General features: G+C 48.6%; 1 protein-coding gene across 1 annotated transcript in view; it reads left to right on the top strand.

Moving 5' to 3' along the window:
• LOC122542711 (spectrin beta chain, non-erythrocytic 4-like) overlaps positions 1–18,811 on the top strand; it is a 216,701-nt gene that overhangs the window by 174,106 nt on the left and 23,784 nt on the right. The window contains exons 28-30 of the mRNA XM_043680691.1: positions 916–1,340; positions 4,943–5,000; positions 6,472–6,758. Coding sequence (XP_043536626.1) covers positions 916–1,340; positions 4,943–5,000; positions 6,472–6,758 — 770 coding nt within the window. The remainder of the gene's footprint in view (positions 1–915; positions 1,341–4,942; positions 5,001–6,471; positions 6,759–18,811) is intronic.

Below are 18,811 nucleotides of genomic sequence, written 5' to 3'. Positions count from 1 at the left end.
CATGCTAAATTGCCCATAGTGTTAGGTGAAGGGGTAAATGTAGGGGTATGGGTGGGTTGCGGGTCGGTGTGGACTTGTTGGGCCGAAGGGCCTGTTTCTACACTGTAAGTAATCTCATCTAATCTAATCTGCAAACCATGAATAGGAGTTAGCTATTCCCTGATTATCTAAGGAGTGGGAATCACCAGGTCAACTAACTCACCAAGTGAAGCCACTTAAGTGTTGCTGTAGGTTCGAATGTGTGTTTGTGTGATGGTGCAGCCTCAGAACAAACACCCACATGGATATCCTTTGGTACTTGCTGTGGGGGGGGGAGCGGTAGTGTAGATGTACTGTTACTAGACCAGTAATCCAGAAGGCCAGATGAATGTACTGGGGACATGGGTTCAATTCCCACCACAGTTGCAGCCGTTGGAAAAATTTAAATTTGATTAATATTTTGGGAATTGGAAGTTAGTCATGGAGGTGGTTACCATCAAACTCTCACAGATTGGTGTCAAAACCCGTCTGGTTTACCATCAGGGAGGGAGATTTGTCATCCCTGCTTCCTGTTTAGGCTCCAGACCCACAGCAATGTGGGTTGACTCTTAACAATTAGTGATAACAGTTATACTTTGTCAGTGACACCCACATCCTGTGAAAGAATAAAGGATTTAAAAAAACAACTTGTGTAGGTTCTGGCAGGTAAACCTAGGGGTTCCTAAGGAGGCCTCACTCAGATCAGTCATGGTGCAGGAGGGCCGAATGGCCTACTCTCACTCCCCTTGTTTTTGAAGTCTTGTGTTTGCAGCTCTCCATCTTCCAGTAGCTGCCCTGTCCCTGAGCTAAAGCCAGTGCCCAACACACTAGGGGTGTCTCTGCTCTACAGCAATACTTGTCTACATTTAAATATATACTGCTTTCTCTTTTCTTTAGCTGGAGCGGATGGAGAGCAGAGCGGCCGTCCAGGGTCAGACGCCACAACAGCAGCCTGCCACTCCCGTGCTGAGTCGCAGAATGCTGCCGGAGCCGAGGGTCGCTCTGCCCGAACAGTCGGTGGCAGTGCCGGAGACGCGGCCCGTCAAGCAGCAAGCGGTGTACGAGATCGTCGACGGGCCCCTGGAGACGCGAGCCGAGAGACCCGAGCACCGAGCGGCCAAGCAAGGCACCAGGCAGGAGCTGGCCTCGGCACCGTCCGACCCGAAGGCAGCCAGCTTGCCGAGGCCGGAGAAACCGAACGGGAGGCACGAGCAGGCGAAGGCGGAGCGAAGCGAGGGGGTGAAGCAGGAGCAGTGGAGGGAGCACCGCGAGTCTTTGAGCGAGCACCGGGACTTGGAGCAGGACGATGCAGGGGCTGCTGGGTAAGGAATCAAGGTCATGTGACCCCAACCCCCATGTTCCAGCCACATGGAGCTCAACACTTTTGAACTGAAAGGAAGGTTCCCTCGATGCGATCCCAATTAAAGACTCCCAGGACAGGGACGGCATGGATTTGACGACAGATGGAAAAACCCTGTCTATTCTCTAAACTCAAAGTAAAGTTCCTTCAACACCATCCCCATCAAACACCCAGGACTGTGGCAACAACGAGTTAAAATATAGAGTAAGGGTTCCTCTACTCTTGTAAACTCAAAGTAAACCGAATATAAAATCCCCTTGACACCTTCCCCATCAAACACTCCCGGGATAGGGATGGCAACAGGTAAAATACAGAATAAATCTTCCACAATTCTTTGAGGCAGTGTAGAGATTAATAACAGTGAAGCAGCCCCCCGCAGGGGAACTATATCAAAATCAAACATAAACAAAAACACCAAACAGAAATGGAGCTCATTACTCTGGGGGAAGCTGCCACTGTATTCCCCATCAATGTGTCAGGATATAAAGGGCAACGTATGGTTATGCGGGAGATGATAATCAGTCACCTCCCTCTCTCGATGCAAACATTTCTACTCTTTTAAACAAAAAGTAAATATCCCTCAACACTATCTCCATCACACTGTCCCAAGGCTAAGTCCAGCGCAGGGTTAAATACTGAGCAAGCTCCCCCCGCTTCTCTTCCAAAATCTTTTTAAATCTCAAAATAATGCCCACCTGACACTGTCCCCATTGACACTCCCAGGACAGAGGCAGCACGGGCTTAGACACAGGGTTAAGCTCCCTCTACACTATCCCCATTGACACTCCCAGAACAGGGACAGCACAAGGTTAGATACAGAGTAAAGTTCCCTCTACACTGTCCCCATCAAACAGTCCCAGGACAGGGACAGCACAGGGTTAGGTGCAGGGTAAAGCTCCCTCTACACTATCCCTATTGACACTCCCAGGACAGGGACAGCACAGGGTTAGGTACAGAGTAAAGCTCTCTCTACACTATCCCCATTGACACTCCCAGAACAGGGACAGCACAAGGTTAGATATAGAGTAAAGTTCTCTCTACACTGTCCCCATCAAACAGTCCCAGGACAGGGACAGCACAGGGTTAGGTGCAGAGTAAAGCTACCTCTACACTATACCCATTGACACTCCCAGGTCAGGGACAGCATGGGGTTGGATACAGAGTAAAGTTCCCTCTACACTGTCCCCATCAAACACTCTCAGGACAGGGACAGCACAGGGTTAGGTACAGAATAAAGCTCTCTCTACACTGTCCCCATTGATGCTCCTAGGACAGGGACAACACAGAGTTAGATACAGAATAAAGCTTCCTCTACACTGTCCCCATCAAACACTCCCAGGACAGGGACAGCACAAGGTTAGGTACAGTGTAAAGCTCTCCCAACACTATCCCCATCAACACTCCCAGGACAGGGACAGTATTAGATTAGATACAGAGTAAAGCTCCCTTTACACTACCACTGATCAAACACTCCCAGGACAGGGACAGCACAGGTTAGATACAGAGTAAAGCTCTCTCTACACTGTCCCCATCAAACACTCCCAGAACAGGGACAGTGCAGGGTTAGATACAGAGTAAAGCTTTCTCTACACTGTCCCCATTGACGCTCCCAGGACAGGGACAGCACAGAGTTTGATTCAGAGTAAAGCTCTCTCTACACTGTCCCCCATCAAACACTCCCAGGACAGGGACAGCACAGGGTTAGATACAGAGTAAAGCTCTCTCTGCACTGTCTGTATGAAACACTCCCAGGACTGGTACAGTACAGGACCAGGAACAGCCCAAGCAATTCTCAACTGACTGTTTACAATGCCCCTGGTACAGCTGAGAATTGACAGGGTAAATTGAGGAAGTTGAGTTTTAAAATAGAACGAAAGGAATTCCCATGACGTGGAATCAGTTGTTACAGCACCGATGGAGTATATTGAATCTAACAAGTCCCTTTGGGTTACTGTACAGTCATCCGGCCTGTCCCACTCCATCCCCAAAGCCTTGAAACTTGATTTCCCTCAAGAGCCTGTCCAGTTTATTTTTGAAATCATTCATAATCTCTGTCTCCACCTCCCCTGTAGACAGAGAATTCCAAGTTATTCCCACTTGTTGTTGTAACATCTTCTGATGCCCCTGAATCGCTTGTAGAAAACTTTAAATCTGTGACTCCCCTGGTAAACCTTGTGCCATTAGCTAATGGGAGCAATGCCTCCCCCTCTTCCCCCACCTACCTTGTGTAAACCTCCCTGCTCCCCATCTACTTGATTAGACCTGGTACACTCGAGTCCACCTCCATCAATCATCTCCTCCATCTCCTTCACTCCAAGGGAAACACCCCCAGCTCCTTCCATCAAAACCCTTCGCCCCTGGCACTGTTCTGGTACATCTCCTTTTTACTCTGACATCCATCCTAAGCTGTGGAGACCAGACCTGCGTGCACTGCTCTAGTTGGGGTGAACTGTAGTGTTCTATAAAAGTTCATCTTTAATTCACTTGAATATATTCATTAGAAAGGGGGGTCCTGGAGACGGCCAATGCTCAGTTGCATCCCCATCACAACACCCTGACCAATCAGAATCCACCTGCCTGGGTCGGAGAATTATGATTGGTAGTTGACCGTTGCTGCTGCCTATGACGGCCCAGCCAATCAGCGCCCACTCCTCAGGCTCTGTAAAATGGTGTCCCTTTCTGCAAGTTTGATCCTTCTGTCCTGGTTTGGGTGAACGCACGACGAACAAAGTTGATGCTCTGTTTCCTTTTCGCAAAGCTTCAGCTCTGTGCAATGTAGCAATCACTGCATTAGTACTCGGTGCCTCCATTTAGCAAGCTCAAAATCATCTAAGCTTTGCTAATGACTCTTCTCAACCTGTCCGTTCATCTTCTTAAACCCTTAGGTCACTCTATTCCAGAAGAAGCAACTGGATAACGGGTGGGTTTCTTGAGGAAGAGGTGAGGGTGGTTGCTTTAAGAAGTGACAAAGCAAGACAGTTCCTGACAACAACTGTTTCTAATGTAAGCAGACCTGAGCGTCCACAACCTACATGGGGAGGCTCAGCGGTTAGCACTGCTGCCCCACAGCACCAGGGACCCGGGGTTCAATTCCAGCCTCGGGCGACTATCTGTGTGGAGTTTGCACATCCTCCCCGTGTCTGTGTGGGTTTCCTCCGGGTGCTCCGGTTTCCTCCCACAGTCCGAGGATGTGCAGGTTAGACGGATTGCCCATGGGAAATGCAAGATTACAGCTACAGGGTGGGGGCATGGGTCTGGGTGGGATGCTCTTCAGAGGGTCGGTGCAGACTTGATGGGCCAAGTGGCCTCTTTCTGCATTGTAGGGATTAAATAAACTGAGCGAGTGAGGCTCGGGGATTCCCAGTGAGGGCCAAGAACCTTGCAAAGGAAACAGTAGTAAAACTGGTTCAGAGCCATACTTGTCTAACCCATCTCCTGTCTTCAAAATGAGATCTGGCAAGACCTGTACTTTGATTTCCAGCTATTACTGGACTTCTTACTCCTAGTTCCTTGACAGATTCTGAGGGTTTCGCCACTTGACCCATATTGTCTTATTTTTTGAAGGGACAGGAGGACCACTCTGGCTGACATTGTGGAGCAACTTCAGGAGAAGGAAGCCCAGGTGAGTGACAGCAGATTATTGCATGCGCAGGGATAACATGAATGGTGCGAGTTAGGATTTGAAGATTGAGGTGCACAAGGACTACCATTGGGCTGGTAACTCAGAGGCCCTGACTAATGCTCAGTCAGTAGAATTTACATTCAGTGAATACATCTAGAAAATAAAGCTGTTGTCACTAATGTTGACAATTGGCAATTGTTGCTAAAACCATCTGGCTCAGTAATAATCTTCAGGGAAGGAAATCTGCTGTCTTTACCCGGTTTGGCCTACATGTGACTCTAGACCCACAGCAAAGTGATTGACCCCTATCTGTCCTCTGAAGTGGCCGAGTAAGCTACTTAGTTGGACGTTGATTAGGGATGGGCAACAAATGCTGGCCTTCCCAATGACACCCACCTCTTAGAGCAGGCTCTGGCCTAGTGGGGGTATTATTGCTTGACTATTAATCCAGAGACCCAGGGTGTGTTCTGGAGACCTGGTTCCAAACCTGCGTTGGCAGATGGTGGGAATCTGAATTCAATTTAAAAAAAATGTAATGGTCATCAAGATTGTTGGGGGAAACCTATCTGGTTCAGTAATGTCCTTCAGGGAGGGAAATCTGCCATCCTTAGCTGGTCTGGCCTACATGGGACTCCAGACCCACACAACGCAATTGACTCTTAATTGCCCTCTGGGCGATAAATGCAGCCAGTGAAGCCCATATCCCATAAATGAACATGAACCAAACTTGTAAAGAATTCAGTTTTTCTTCTTCTCTCTTCATTTCACTTTCTGCACCCTTAATTTAACTCAGATTCATCATTCTTCTAATCTGTTGTTAGTTTATCAATCCGTAAGTCCCGTTGGTTAAGAGGAAGACAGGATTTATCTGGTGCCCACTGATTTCCTGGATAGTGTGGTGCCCTGTCCTCGCTGCCCCGTGAATGGTTTGTATTTCCGGCATGTCATAGAACATCGAACAGTACAGCACAGTGCAGGCCCTTCGGCCCTCGATGTTGTGCCGGCCTTTTATCCTACTCTAAGATCAGACTAACTTACATACCCGTCATTGTACTATCCTCCATGTGCTCATCTAAGAGTTGCTTAAATGCCCCTTTGTATCTGACTCTATTACCACCACTGGCATTCCTGAGTCCTGATGAAGGGCCTTTGCCTGAAACTTGGATTCTCTAGCTCCTCAGGTTCCTGCTGTGCTTTCCCAGCACCCCACTCTTAACTACCACCACTGGCAGTGCATTCCCACGCACCCACCACTCTCTTATGTAAAGAACCTACCTCTGACATCTCCCCTAAGCCTTCCTCCCATCACCTTAAAATGATGGGCTGGCAATGTTCTGAGTGGGAGTGGGGTTTGGAAGGGACAGGTTAAATGGCAGACGCGTAACGGCGAGCTCTGGGATGCTCTCGCTCGGTGAAAGTGCTTTTGGTGAGCCGTGACCGATGGACACTGAGACGCTGTCTTTCCGCACAGGGACGGGACTCGTCACTGTCTGTCGGCCTGCCGAATGGAATTGAGAAACTGCCAGAGAGAACCCCTCGGCCGGACAGACCGAGGGCGAGGGACAGACCCAAGCCCAGGAGGAGACCTCGGCAGAAGGACCCGAACCAGCCGATTGGAGAACCGCGACGGTCCCGCTCCGCACCGTCTCCCCAGAACAGCGCTGCAGCCCCACCGCCGGTCACACACACAGCAGAGCAGGAAGGGATCCTCGCTCGCAAACATGAACTGGAGGCTCCCAATAAAAAATCATCCAGCAGGTATTACCTCGTATCAGATAGGACCGTACGAATGGGCCATTTGGCCCAACCAGTCCATGCTAGTGTTTATATTCATTTGTGCCTCCTCCCATTATTCCTTGTCTGAATCTGTTAATCTAACCCTCTATTCCCTTCTCACTAATGTGCGTGAGCCTCTGTTTCAGTGCATCGATACGATTTGTTTCAGTCAGTCTGTAGTGAGTTCCAAGTCCTCAGCCTCCTCTGGGTGAAGATATTTCTCCCGACTTCCTGATTGGAATTTTTGGGGACTATCTCGTTTCAACACTCCTTCCCAAAAGAGGACATGTCCTCTCTGTGTCCACTCGATCGCAACCTTTAGTTGTTTTAAACGCCTTGATTAGTTCACTGCTCAGTCTGCTTCCTTCAAAAGACTGGCCAATCCTTTCCTGACAGGTACATCCATATATTTCTGGGCTTGTCCTTGTAAAAGTTCTTTGTATCCTCTCCAGTGCCTCTGTCTTTATGTAAGCTGATAGCGAGAACTGCACACAGTAGTCCGTGTTATCTCAACTGGTTTCTCTACTGTTCAGCACTGGTGCTCTAGAACTGAAGCTAAGATTAGTGGCTTGTATTCCACATGTCCCTGAGAACATCTGGCACAACTGTCAGATGTTCTGAGTGGGAGTGGGGTTTGGAAGGGACAGGTTAAGTGGTAGATGCGTCTACCATTGATGTCTTTGTCCAAGAACTCTTGGCTCCTCCGTCCCTCCTGGACCTCGACCTTCTGAATGAAAAGGGATCTCGCTATTCTGACCGAGTGTACGGCGTCGCCTTTATCCGTCGCGTCCGTCCTTTGTGAATTATTTGCCTGTTCTGCAAGTTTATTGAGGTCCTCCTGTAACTTGTTGCGGTCCTCCTCCGTATCGTCTGTTCCCCTCAGTTTGGTGTCGTCTGCAAATTGTGTTTCTGACTCTGAAGTCCAAGTCATTGATGTAAGTAGGAATGAGCCCTGGTCACAACACTGACCCTAATGGAGCACCATATCAATCCAAGATGTTTATATATCACACACTGGATGTATACACTACCCCTACACTTTATATAGCACACACTTGGATGGATTTTTTAGAAATCATCTATAGAATACGCATTCAATTCCAGATTTATTGTGGAAACAGGCCCTTTGGCCCAGCAAGTCCATACCGACCCTACGAAGAGCAACCCACCCAATCCCGTTCCCCTACATTTACCCCTTCACCTAACACTACGGGCAATTTAGCACGGCCAATTCACCTAACCTGCAGATTTTTGGACTGTGGGAGGAACTGGAGCACCCGGAGGAAACCCACGCAGACACGGGGAGAATGTGCAAACTCCACACAGACAGTTGCCTGAGGCGGGAATTGAACCCAGGTCTCTGACGCTGTGAGGCTGCAGTGCTAACCACTGTGCCACCATGCCGATTGAATTGAAATTCTGCCAGCTGCTGTGTTCAGATTTCAACAGATGGCGCTGGGCTGCTGTGGACTTGGATGTTGGGATCTCGAGCCCAATGCCAACGTCTCCCCTAATGGGGGAACAGGAGGAGCCAGGTCAGAAGTTACTCATCGCAACCATTAGGTTAGCCAACTGAGCTAACTTCTTCTGCTACTAGCAGGGACTTTTATATTTATGTTCCCAGATCCCTTTGTTCCTTTAGATTTTTTAACTAGTATGCAACCTCCTTATTTTTCTTGCCAAATGTACTATTCATACTTCCTAATATTGACAATAAGTTACCAGTTATATACATATTCTGTAATTGTAATTCAGTTTGATTATAGATGTATAAAACATAACATGCCTCTTTGCTGTTCTGCAGCTGATGGTAGTGTAGCGGTAATACCATGAGTAATCCAGAGGCAGAGGCTAACACTTTGGAGACATCCTGGTGAAGTTAAATGTAATTAATAAATGCTGGGAAATTGGAAGCTACTCTGTGATGGTGATCATGGAGCAATCAATTGTTTGGATCCCATTTGGTTCTCTAACGTTCCTTAGGGAAGGATATCTGCTCTCCTTACTCGGCCTGGGCCTACCTGTGACTCCACACCCACAGCAATGGGGTTGACTCTGAAATGCTGGAGTAAGCTGCTCAAATCAGGCACAATCCGGAATGGGCAACAAATGCTGGCCTTGCCAGCGATGTCATGGAAGAATTAAATTCAAATCTGTTATATATGATAGTATGCTTTGTACTTGCAGGGATGTACATTATCAGATACACAGGTTGGTGTGTAGCGTGCTCACCAGTGTATATGTTACTGTGCAGTTTCTGGATTAGTGAGAAAGCAAAATACTGTGGATGCTAGAAATCTGAAACAAACCCAGAAAGCTGGAGAAACTCAGCATAATATATGTTAGTGTGCAGTATGTTAGCAGGTGAATATGATAGTGTTTGCAAATCAAGATGAGTTTGTAAGTTAACATGGGTATGTATATTATCAGCTATGTGTGTCGATGTGTAGTATTTGAATGGGGGTATACATTAGTGTTACGAGGTTTGACATGATGTATAGTACTTTGACAGGGATGTATTTTTTCAGTTACAGAGTCATAGAGATGTACAGTAAAAGGTCTTAAGAACATAAGACCATAAGACATAGGAGTGGGAGTAAGGCCATTTGGCCCATCGAGTCCACTCCGCCATTTAATCCTGGCTGATGAGCATTTCAACGCCACTTACCTGCACTCTCCCAGTAGCCCTTAATTCCTTGCGAGATTAAGAATTTATTGAAAACATTTAACGTCCCGGCCTCCGCTGCACTCAGTGGCAATGAATTCCATAGGCCCACCACTCTCTGGCTGAAGAAATGTTAACTCATTTTCATTCTAAATTGACACCCTCTAATTCTAAGGCTGTGCCCACGGGCCCTAGTCTCCCTGCCTAGCGGAAACAACTTCCCAGTGTCCACCCTTTCTGATCAGGCAGCATCTAGGGAACAGGAGAATCGACGTTTCGGGCATTAGCCCTTCTGCCCGAAACGTCGATTCTCCTGTTCCCTAGATGCTGCCTGACCTGCTGCGCTTTTCCAGCAACACATTTCCATCTCTGATCTCCGGCATCTGCAGACCTCACTTTCTCCACCCTTTCTGAGCCATGCATTATCCTGTAAGTTTCTATTAGATCTCCCCTCAACCTTCTAAACTCTAATGAATACAATCCCAGGATCCTCAGCCGTTCATGGTATGTTAGGCCTACCATTGCAGGGATCATCCGTGTGAATCTCTGCTGGACATACTCCAGTACCAGTATGTCCTTCCTGTGGTGTGGGGCCCAAAATTGGACACAGTATTCTAAATGGGGCCTAACTAGAGCTTTATAAAGTCTCAGTAGCACATCGCTGCTTTTACATTCCAACCCTCTTGAGATAAATGACAACATTACATTCACTTTCTTAACCACGGACTCAACCTGCAAGTCAACCTTTAGAGAATCCTGGACTAGCACTCCCATATCCCTTTGTACTTTGGCTTTATGAATTTTCTCCCCATTTAGAAAATAGTCCATGCCTGTATTCTTTTTTCCAAAGTGCAAGATGTCGCATTTGCTCACGTTGAATTTCATCAGCCATTTCCTGGACCACTCCTAAACTGTCTAAATCTTTCTGCAGCTTCCCCACCTCCTCAGTCCAACCTGCCTGTCCATCTAACTTTGTATTTTCGGCAAACTTCACCAGAATGCCCCCTGTCCCCTCATCCAGATCATTAATATATAACGTGAACAGCTGCAGCCTCAACACTGAACCCTGCGGGACACCACTTGTCACTACTTGCCATTCCGAAAAAGAACCTTTTATCCTAACTCTCTGTCTTCTGTCAGAGAGCCAATCCTCAATCCATGCCAGTAGCTCACCTCCAACACCATGGGCCCTCACCTTGCTCAGCAGCCTTCCATGAGCCATCTTATCAAAGGCCTTTTAGAAGCCTAGATAGATAACATCCACCGGGTTTCCCTGGTCTAACCTACTTCTTACCTCTTCACAGAATTCTAACAGGTTTGTCAGGCCTGACCTCCCCTTAATAAATCCATGCTGACTTGTTCTAATCTGACCCTACACTTTCAAGAATTTAGAGATCACATTCCTTAACAATTCATTCTAGAATTTTACCTACAACCAAGGTTAGGCTAACCGGCCTATACTTTTCCATCTTTGTCTTAATCCTTTCTTGAACAAGGGGGTCACAACAGTGATTTTCCAATCATCTGGGAACTTTGCCTAACTCCAGAGACACAACCAAGCTCACAACCAATGACTCTGCTATTTCCTCAGAACTCGAGATGTAGCCCCTCAGGGCCAGGAGATTTATCAATTTTTAGACCTTTTAGCTTTTCTGGCACTTCCTCTTTTGTAATGGCGACCATGCTCAACTCTGCCCCTGTCATAAGCAGGTATGTAACATTATGTACTATGTTAGTGGCTAAATCGTATAATGCAGAGTGTTAGCGGGTGTGTAGGTTAGTGCATACGTTAGTGGGTGTGTATGTCAGTGCATACGTTAGTGGGTGTGTATGTCAGTGGCTGTACAATTTAGTGCAGAAGATTAGCAGATGCATAGGTTAGAGCAGTGCGTTAGTGCAGTGCGTTTGTGGGTGTGTAGGTTAGGGCAGTACATTAGCTGGTGTGTAGGTTAGAGCAGTGTGTTAGTGGGTGTGTAGGTTAGAGCAGTGCATTAGTGAGTGTGTAGGTTAGAGCAGTACGTTAGCAGGTGTGTAGGTTAGAGCAGTGCGATAGTGGGTGTGTAGGTTAGAGCTGTATGTTACTGGGTGTATAGCTTAGATCAGTGCATTACTGGGTGTGTAGGTGAGAGCAGTGTGTTGGCTGGTGTGTAGGTGAGAGCAGTGCGTTAGCGCGTGGGTAGGTTAGTGCAGTGCGTTAGCGGGTGTGGAGGTTCGAGCAGTGCATTGGTGGGTGTGTAGGTTAGAGCAGTGCATTGGTGGGTGTGTCAGTTAGAGCAGTGCGTTGGTGGGTGTGTCGGTTACAGCAGTGCATTAGCGAGTGTGTAGGTTAGAGCAGTGCATTAGTGGATGTGTAGTTTAGAGCAGTGCATTACTGGGTGTGTAGGTTACAGCAGTGCGTTATTGGGTGTATAGGTGAGAGCAGTACGTTAGCGGGTGTGTAGGTTAGAGCAGTGCATTAGCGGGTGTGTAGTTTAGAGCAGTGCGATAGTAGGTGTGTAGGTTAGAGCTGTACGTTACTGGGTGTATAGATTAGATCAGTGCATTACTGGGTGTGTAGGTGAGAGCAGTGTGTTAATGGATGTGTAGGTTAGAGCAGTGCGTTGGCTGGTGTGTAGGTTAGAGCAGTGCGTTAGTGGGTGGGTAGGTTAGAGCAGTGCATTAGCGCGTGGATAGGTTCGAGCACTGCATTGGTGGGTGTGTAGGTTAGAGCAGTGCATTACTGGGTGTGTAGGTTAGAGCAGTGCATTACTGGGTGTGTAGTTTAGAGCAGTGCGATAGTCGGTGTGTAGGTTAGAGCTGTACGTTACTGGGTGTATAGCTTAGATCCGTGCACTAGTGCATTAGCGGGTGTGTAGGTTCGAGCACTGCGTTGGTGGGTGTGTAGATTAGAGCAGTGCATTACTAGTTGTGTAGTTTAGAGCAGTGCGTTAGTGGGTGTGTAGGTTAGAGCAGGGCATTAGCTGGTGTGTAGGTGAGAGCTGTGAGTTAGCCGGTGTGTAGGTTAGAGTAGTGCGTTAGGGGGTGTGTAGATTAGTGCAGTGCGTTGGCAGGTGTGTAATTTAGAGCAGTGCGATAGTGCGTGTGTAGGTTAGAGCAGTGTGTTAGTGGGTGTGTAGGTTAGAGCAGTGCGTTAGTGCATGTGTAGGTTAGAGCAGTACGTTAGCAGGTGTGTAGGTTAGAGCAGTGCGATAGTGGGTGTGTAGGTTAGAGCTGTACGTTACTGGGTGTATAGCTTAGATCAGTGCATTACTGGGTGTGTAGGTGAGAGCAGTGCGTTAGCGGGTGTGTAGGTTAGAGCAGTGTGTTGGTGGGTGTGTAGGTTAGAGCAGTGCGTTAGTGCATGTGTAGGTTAGAGCAGGGTTAGTGGGTGTGTAGGTTAGAGCAGTGCTTTGGTGGGTGTGTAGGTTAGAGCAGTGCGTTGGCTGGTGTGTAGGTTAGAGCAGTGCGATAGTGGGTGTGTAGGTTCGAGCTGTATGTTACTGGGTGTATAGCTTAGATCAGTGCATTACTGGGTGTGTAGGTGAGAGCAGTGCGTTGGCTGGTGTGTAGGTGAGAGCAGTGCGTTGGCTGGTGTGTAGGTTAGAGCAGTGCGTTAGTGCATGTGTAGGTTAGAGCAGTACGTTAGCAGGTGTGTAGGTTAGAGCAGTGCGATAGTGGGTGTGTAGGTTAGAGCTGTACGTTACTGGGTGTATAGCTTAGATCAGTGCATTACTGGGTGTGTAGGTGAGTTAGCAGGTGTGTAGGTTAGAGCAGTGCTTTGGTGGGTGAGTAGGTTAGTGCAGTGTGTTAGTGGGTGTGTAGGTTAGAGCAGTGCGTTAGTGCGTGTGTAGGTTAGAGCAGTGCGTTAGTGCATGTGTAGGTTAGAGCAGTATGTTAGCAGGTGTGTAGGTTAGAGCAGTGCTTTGGTGGGTGAGTAGGTTAGTGCAGTGGGTTAGTGGGTGTGTAGGTTAGAGCAGTGCGTTGGCTGGTGTGTAGGTTAGAGCAGTGCATTAGTGCGTGTGTAGGTTAGAACAGTGCGTTGGCTGGTGTGTAGGTTAGAGCATTGCATTAGTGGATGGGTAGGTTAGAGCAGTGCGTTAGTGGGTGTGTAGGTTAGTGCAGTGCGTTAGCGGGTATGTCGGTTACAGCAGTGCGTTAGTGGGTGTGTCGGTTACAGCAGTGCGTTTGTGCGTGGGTAGGTTAGAGCAGTACGTTAGCGCGTGTGTAGGTCAGAGCACTATGTTAGTGGGTGTGTAGGTTGTTGCAGAGGGTTAGTGGGTGTGTAGGTTAGAGCAGTGCGTTTGTGGGTCTATACGTTAGAGGAGTGCCTTAGTGGATGTGTTGGTTCGTGCAGTACGTTAGTGACTGGGTAGGTTAGAGCAGTGTGTTAGTGGGTGTGTAGTTTAGAGCAGTGCATTAGCGGGTGTGTAGTTTAGAGCTATGCATTCATGGCTGTGTAGATTATATCAGTGCATTACTGGCTGTGTAGGTGAGACCAGTGCATTACTGGGTGTGTAGGCTAGGGCAGTGCATTAGGGGGTGTGTAGGTTCAAGCGTTGCTTTGGTGAGTGTGTAGGTTAGAGCAGTACGTTAGCGGGTGTGTAGGATAGAGCAATGCGATAGTGGGTATCGAGGTTGGAGCAGTGCATTACTGGGTGTGTATCTTAGATCAGTGCGTGAATGTGTGTAGGTTAGATCAGTGCATTACTGGGTGTGTAGGTTAGAGCAGTGTGTTAGTGGGTGTGTAGGTTACAGCGGTACGTTAGCAACTGGGTGAGTTAAAAGCTGTGCGTGAATGTGTGTGTAGGTTAGATCAGTGCATTACTGCGTGTGTAGGTTAGAGCAGTAGGTTTGCGGGTATGTAGGTTAGAGCAGTGCATGAGCAGGTGGGTAGGTTAGAACAGTACGTTAACGGGTGTAGGTTAGAGCAGTGCGATAGTGGGTGTGTTGGTTAGAGCAGTGCATTACAGGGTGTGTCAGTGCGTTAGCGGGTGGGTGTGTTAGAGCAGTACGTTAGTGGGTGTGTAGGTTGGAGCAGTGCATTACTGCGTTTGTAGGTTAGTGCAGTGCGTTAGTGGGTGTGTAGTTTAGAGCAGTGCGTTGGTGGTTGTGTAGGTTAGAGCAGTGTGTTAGTGGGTCTGTCGGTTAGAGCAGTGCATTAGAGGATGTGTAGGTTAGATCAGTGCGTTAGTGGGTCTGTAGGTTAGAGCAGTGCGTTAGTGGGTGTGCAGGTTAGAGCAGTGCGTTAGCCGGTGTGTAGGTTAGAGCAGTGCGTTAGTGGGTGTGTAGATTAGTGTAGTGCGTTGGCAGATGTGTAGGTGAGAGCAGAGAGTTAGCGGGTGTGTAGGTTAGAGTAGTACGTTAGCGGGTGTGTAGGGTATGGCAGTGCGATAGTGGGTGTCTGGGTTAGAGCAGTGCATTACTGGGTGTGTATCTTAGATCAGTGCATTACTGGGTGAGTAGGTTAGAACAGTGTGTTCATGGGTGGGTAGCTTAGTGCAGTGCGTTAGTGGTTGTGTAGGTTAGAGCAGTGTGTTGGTGGGTGTGTAGGTTAGTGTAGGGTAGAGCAGTGCATTACTGGGGTGTGTAGGTTAGAGCAGTGCATGAGTGGGTGTATAGGTTAGAACAGTGTGTCAGTGGGTGTGTAGACTAGAACAGTGAGTTGACTGGTGTGTAGTTTATAGCAGTGCGTTAGTGGGTGGATAGGTTAGAGCAGTGCGTTAGCGCATGGGTAGGTTAGTGCAGTGCTTTAGCGGGTGTGTAGGTTCAAGCACTGTGTTGGTGGTTGTGTAGGTTAGAGCAGTGCGTTAGCGGGTGTGTAGATTAGAGCAGTGTGTTAGTGGATGTGTAGGTTAGAGCAGTGTGTTAGTGGATGTGTAGGTTAGAGCAGTGTGATCGCGGGTGTGTAGGTTAGATCAGTGCATTACTGGATGTGTAGGTTAGAGCAGTGCCTTAGTGGGTGGGTAGGTGTGAGCAGTGCGTTAGTGGGTGTGTAGGTTCGAGCAGTGCGTTGGTGGGTGTGTAGGTTAGGCAGTGCGTTAGCGGGTGTGTAGTTTAGAGCTGTGTGTTAGCGGGTGTGTAGATTAGATTAGTGCATTACTGGGTGTGTAGGTTAGAGCAGTGCGTTAGTGGGTGTGTAGATTAGAGCAGTGCGTTAGCGGGTGTGTAGGTTAGATCACTGCATTACTGGGTGTGTAGGTTAGATCAGTGCATTACTGGGTGTGTAGGTTAGAGCAATGCATTAGTGGATGTGTAGGTTAGAGCAGTTCATTAGCGGGTATGTAGGTTAGAGCAGTGCGTTAGTGGATGTGTCAGTTAGAGCAGTGCGTGAGCGGGTGGATAGCTTAGAGCAGTGCATTAGCGGGTATGTAGGTTACAGCAGCGCGTTACTGGGTGGGTAGGTTAGAGCAGTGCGTTAGTGCGTGTGTAGGTCAGATTAGTGCGTTAGTGGGTGCATAGGTTAGGGCAGTGCAGTAGCGGGTGTGTAGGTTAGCGCAATGCATTAGTGATTGTGTAGGTTATAGCAGTGTGTTGATGGGTGTGTAGGTTAGGGCAGTGCATTAGCAAGTGTGTAGGTTAGGGCAGTGTGTTAGTGGTTGTGTAGGTCAGAGTAGTGCGTTCGTGCGTGTGTAGGTTAGGGCAGTGCAGTACCGGGTGTGTAGGTTAGGGCAATGCGTTAGTTAGTGTGTAGGTTAGAGCAGTGTGTTGATGGGTGTGTAGGTTAGTGCAGTGCATTAGCTGGTGTGTAGGTTAGAGCAGTGCATTAGTGGGTGTGTAGGTTAGAGCAGTGCTTTAGCGGGTATGTAGTTTAGAGCAGTGCGTTCGTGGCTGTGTCGGTAAGAGCAGTACGTTAGTGCGTGTGTAGGTTAGAGCAGTGCGTTAGTGGGTGTGTCGGTTCAATCAGTGCATTACTGGGTGTGTAGGTTAGAACATTGCATTCGTGGGTGTGTAGGTTAGAGCAGAGCGTTAGTGGGTGTGTAGGTTAGAGCAGTATATTATCAGATTGCAGGTTAGAGCAGTGAGTTACTGGGTGTGAAGGTTAGAGCAGTACATTCGTGGTTGGGTTGGTTAGAGCAGTGCGTTCGTGGGTGTGTAGGTTAGAGCAGTGCGTTGGTGGGTGTGTAGGTTCGATCAGTGCATTACTGGGTGTGTAGGTTAGAGCAGTGTGTTAGTGGGTGTGTACGTTAGAGCAGTACGTTAGCCGGTGTGGAGGTTAGAGCAGTGAGTAGGCGGGTGTGTAGGTTGGAGCAGTGCATTAGTGCGTGCGTAGGTTAGAGCAGTGTGTTAGCGGGTGTGTAGGTTAGAGCAGTGCAGTAATGGGTGAGTAAGTTACAGCAGTGCGTTGGTGGGTGTGTAGGTTAGAGCAAAGCGTTAGTGGGTGTGTAGGTTAGAGCAGTATATTATCAGATTGCAGGTTAGAGCAGTGAGTTACTGGGTGTGAAGGTTAGAGCAGTACATTCGTGGTTGGGTTGGTTAGAGCAGTGCGTTCGTGTTAGCCAGTGTTTAGGTTAGAGCAGTGTGTTAGTGGGTGTGTCGGTTAGAGCCGTGCGTGAGCGGGTGTGTAGGTTAGAGCAGTGCGTTAGTGGATGTGTAGGTTAGATCAGTGCATTAGTGGGTGTGTAGGTTCGAGCAGTGCATTCGTGGATGTGTCGGTTAGAGCAGTGCATGAGCGGGTGGGTAGGTTAGAGCAGTGCATTTGCGGGTGTGTAGGTTACAGCAGCGCGTTACTGGGTGGGTAGGTTAGAGCAGTGCGTGAGTGGGTGTGTAGGTTAGGGCAGTGCGTTATTTGGTGGGTAGGTTAGAGCAGTGCGTTTGCAGCTGTGTAGGTGACAGCAGTGTGTTAGTGGGTGTGTCGGTTAGAGCCGTGCGTGAGCGGGTGTGTAGGTTAGAGCCGTGCGTTAGCGGGAGTGTAGGTTTGAGCAGTGTGTTAGTGGGTGTGTTTGTTAGAGCAGTTTGTTAGCCGGTGTGTAGGTTGGAGCAGTGCATCAGTGCGTGTATAGGTTAGAGCAGTGTGTTAGCGGGTGTGTAGTTTAGAGCAGTGCGTTTGCGGGTATGTAGGTTAGAGCAATGCGTTAGTGGGTGTGTAGGTTAGGGCAGTGCATTAGTGGATGTGTCGGTTAGAGCAGTGCGGGGTTTGCGGGTGTGTAGGTTAGAGTAGTGCGTTAGCCAGTGTGTAGGTTAGAGCAGTGTGTTAGTGGCTGTGTCGGTTAGAGCCGTGCGTGAGCGGGTATGTAGGTTAGAGCAGTGCGTTAGTGGATGTGTAGGTTAGTGAGGTGCGTTGGTGGGTATGTAGTTTAGAGCAGTGCGTTAACGGGTGTGTAGGTTAGTGCATTGCGTTGATGGGTGTGTAGGTTAGATCAGTGCATTACTGGGTGTGTAGGTTAGAGCAATGCCTTAGTGGGCGTGTACGTTAGAGCAGTGTGTTAGCGGGTATGTAGGTTAGAGCAGTGCGTTAGTGGATGTGTCGGTTAGAGCAGTGCATTTGCGCGTGTGTAGGTTACAGCAACGCGTTACTGGGTGTGTAGGTTAGAGCAGTGCATTAGCGGGTATGTAGGTTAGAGCAGTGCGTTAGTGGATGTGTCGGTTAGAGCAGTGCATGAGCGGGTGGGTAGGTTAGAGCAGTGCATTTGCGGGTGTGTAGGTTACAGCAGTGCGTTACTGGGTGGGTAGGTTAGAGCTGTGCGTTAGTGGGTTTGTAGGTTAGAGCAGTGCGGGGTTTGCGGGTGTGTAGGTTAGAGTAGTGCGTTAGCCCGTGTGTAGGTTAGAGCAGTGTGTTAGTGGGTGTGTCGGTTAGAGCCGTGCGTGAGCGGGTGTGTAGGTTAGAGCAGTGCGTTAGTGGATGTGTAGGTTAGAGAGGTGCGTTGGTGGGTGTGTAGTTTAGAGCAGCGCGTTAATGGGTGTGTAGGTTAGTTCATTGCGTTGGTGGGTGTGTAGGTTAGATCAGTGCATTACTGGGTGTGTAGGTTAGAGCAATGCCTTAGTGGGTGTGTAGGTTGGAGCAGTGCATGAGCGGGTGGGTAGGTTAGAGCAGTGCATTTGCGGGTGTGTAGGTTACAGCAGCGCGTTACTGGGTGGGTAGGTTAGAGCAGTGCGTTAGTGCGTGTGTAGGTCAGACGAGTGCGTTAGTGGGTGTGTAGGTGAGAGCAGTGTGTTAGTGGGTGTGTAGGTTAGAGCAGTGCGTTTGCGGGTGTGTAGGTTAGAGCAGTGCGTTACTGGGTGTGTAAGTTAGAGCAGTGTATTAGTGGGTATGTCGGTTAGAGCCGTGCATTAGCGGGAGTGTAGGTTTGAGCAGTGTGTTAGTGGGTGTGTATGTTAGAGCAGATTGTTAGCCGGTGTGTAGGTTGGAGCAGTGCATTAGTGCGTGTGTAGGTTAGAGCAGTGTGTTAGTGGG

The sequence above is a fragment of the Chiloscyllium plagiosum genome, chromosome 41 (assembly GCF_004010195.1).
Source record: "Chiloscyllium plagiosum isolate BGI_BamShark_2017 chromosome 41, ASM401019v2, whole genome shotgun sequence".
In the NCBI taxonomy this organism is placed as follows: Eukaryota; Metazoa; Chordata; class Chondrichthyes; order Orectolobiformes; family Hemiscylliidae; genus Chiloscyllium; species Chiloscyllium plagiosum.
The sequence above is the reverse complement of the archived record's forward strand: the minus strand, read 5'-3'. Positions and strand labels throughout refer to the sequence as shown.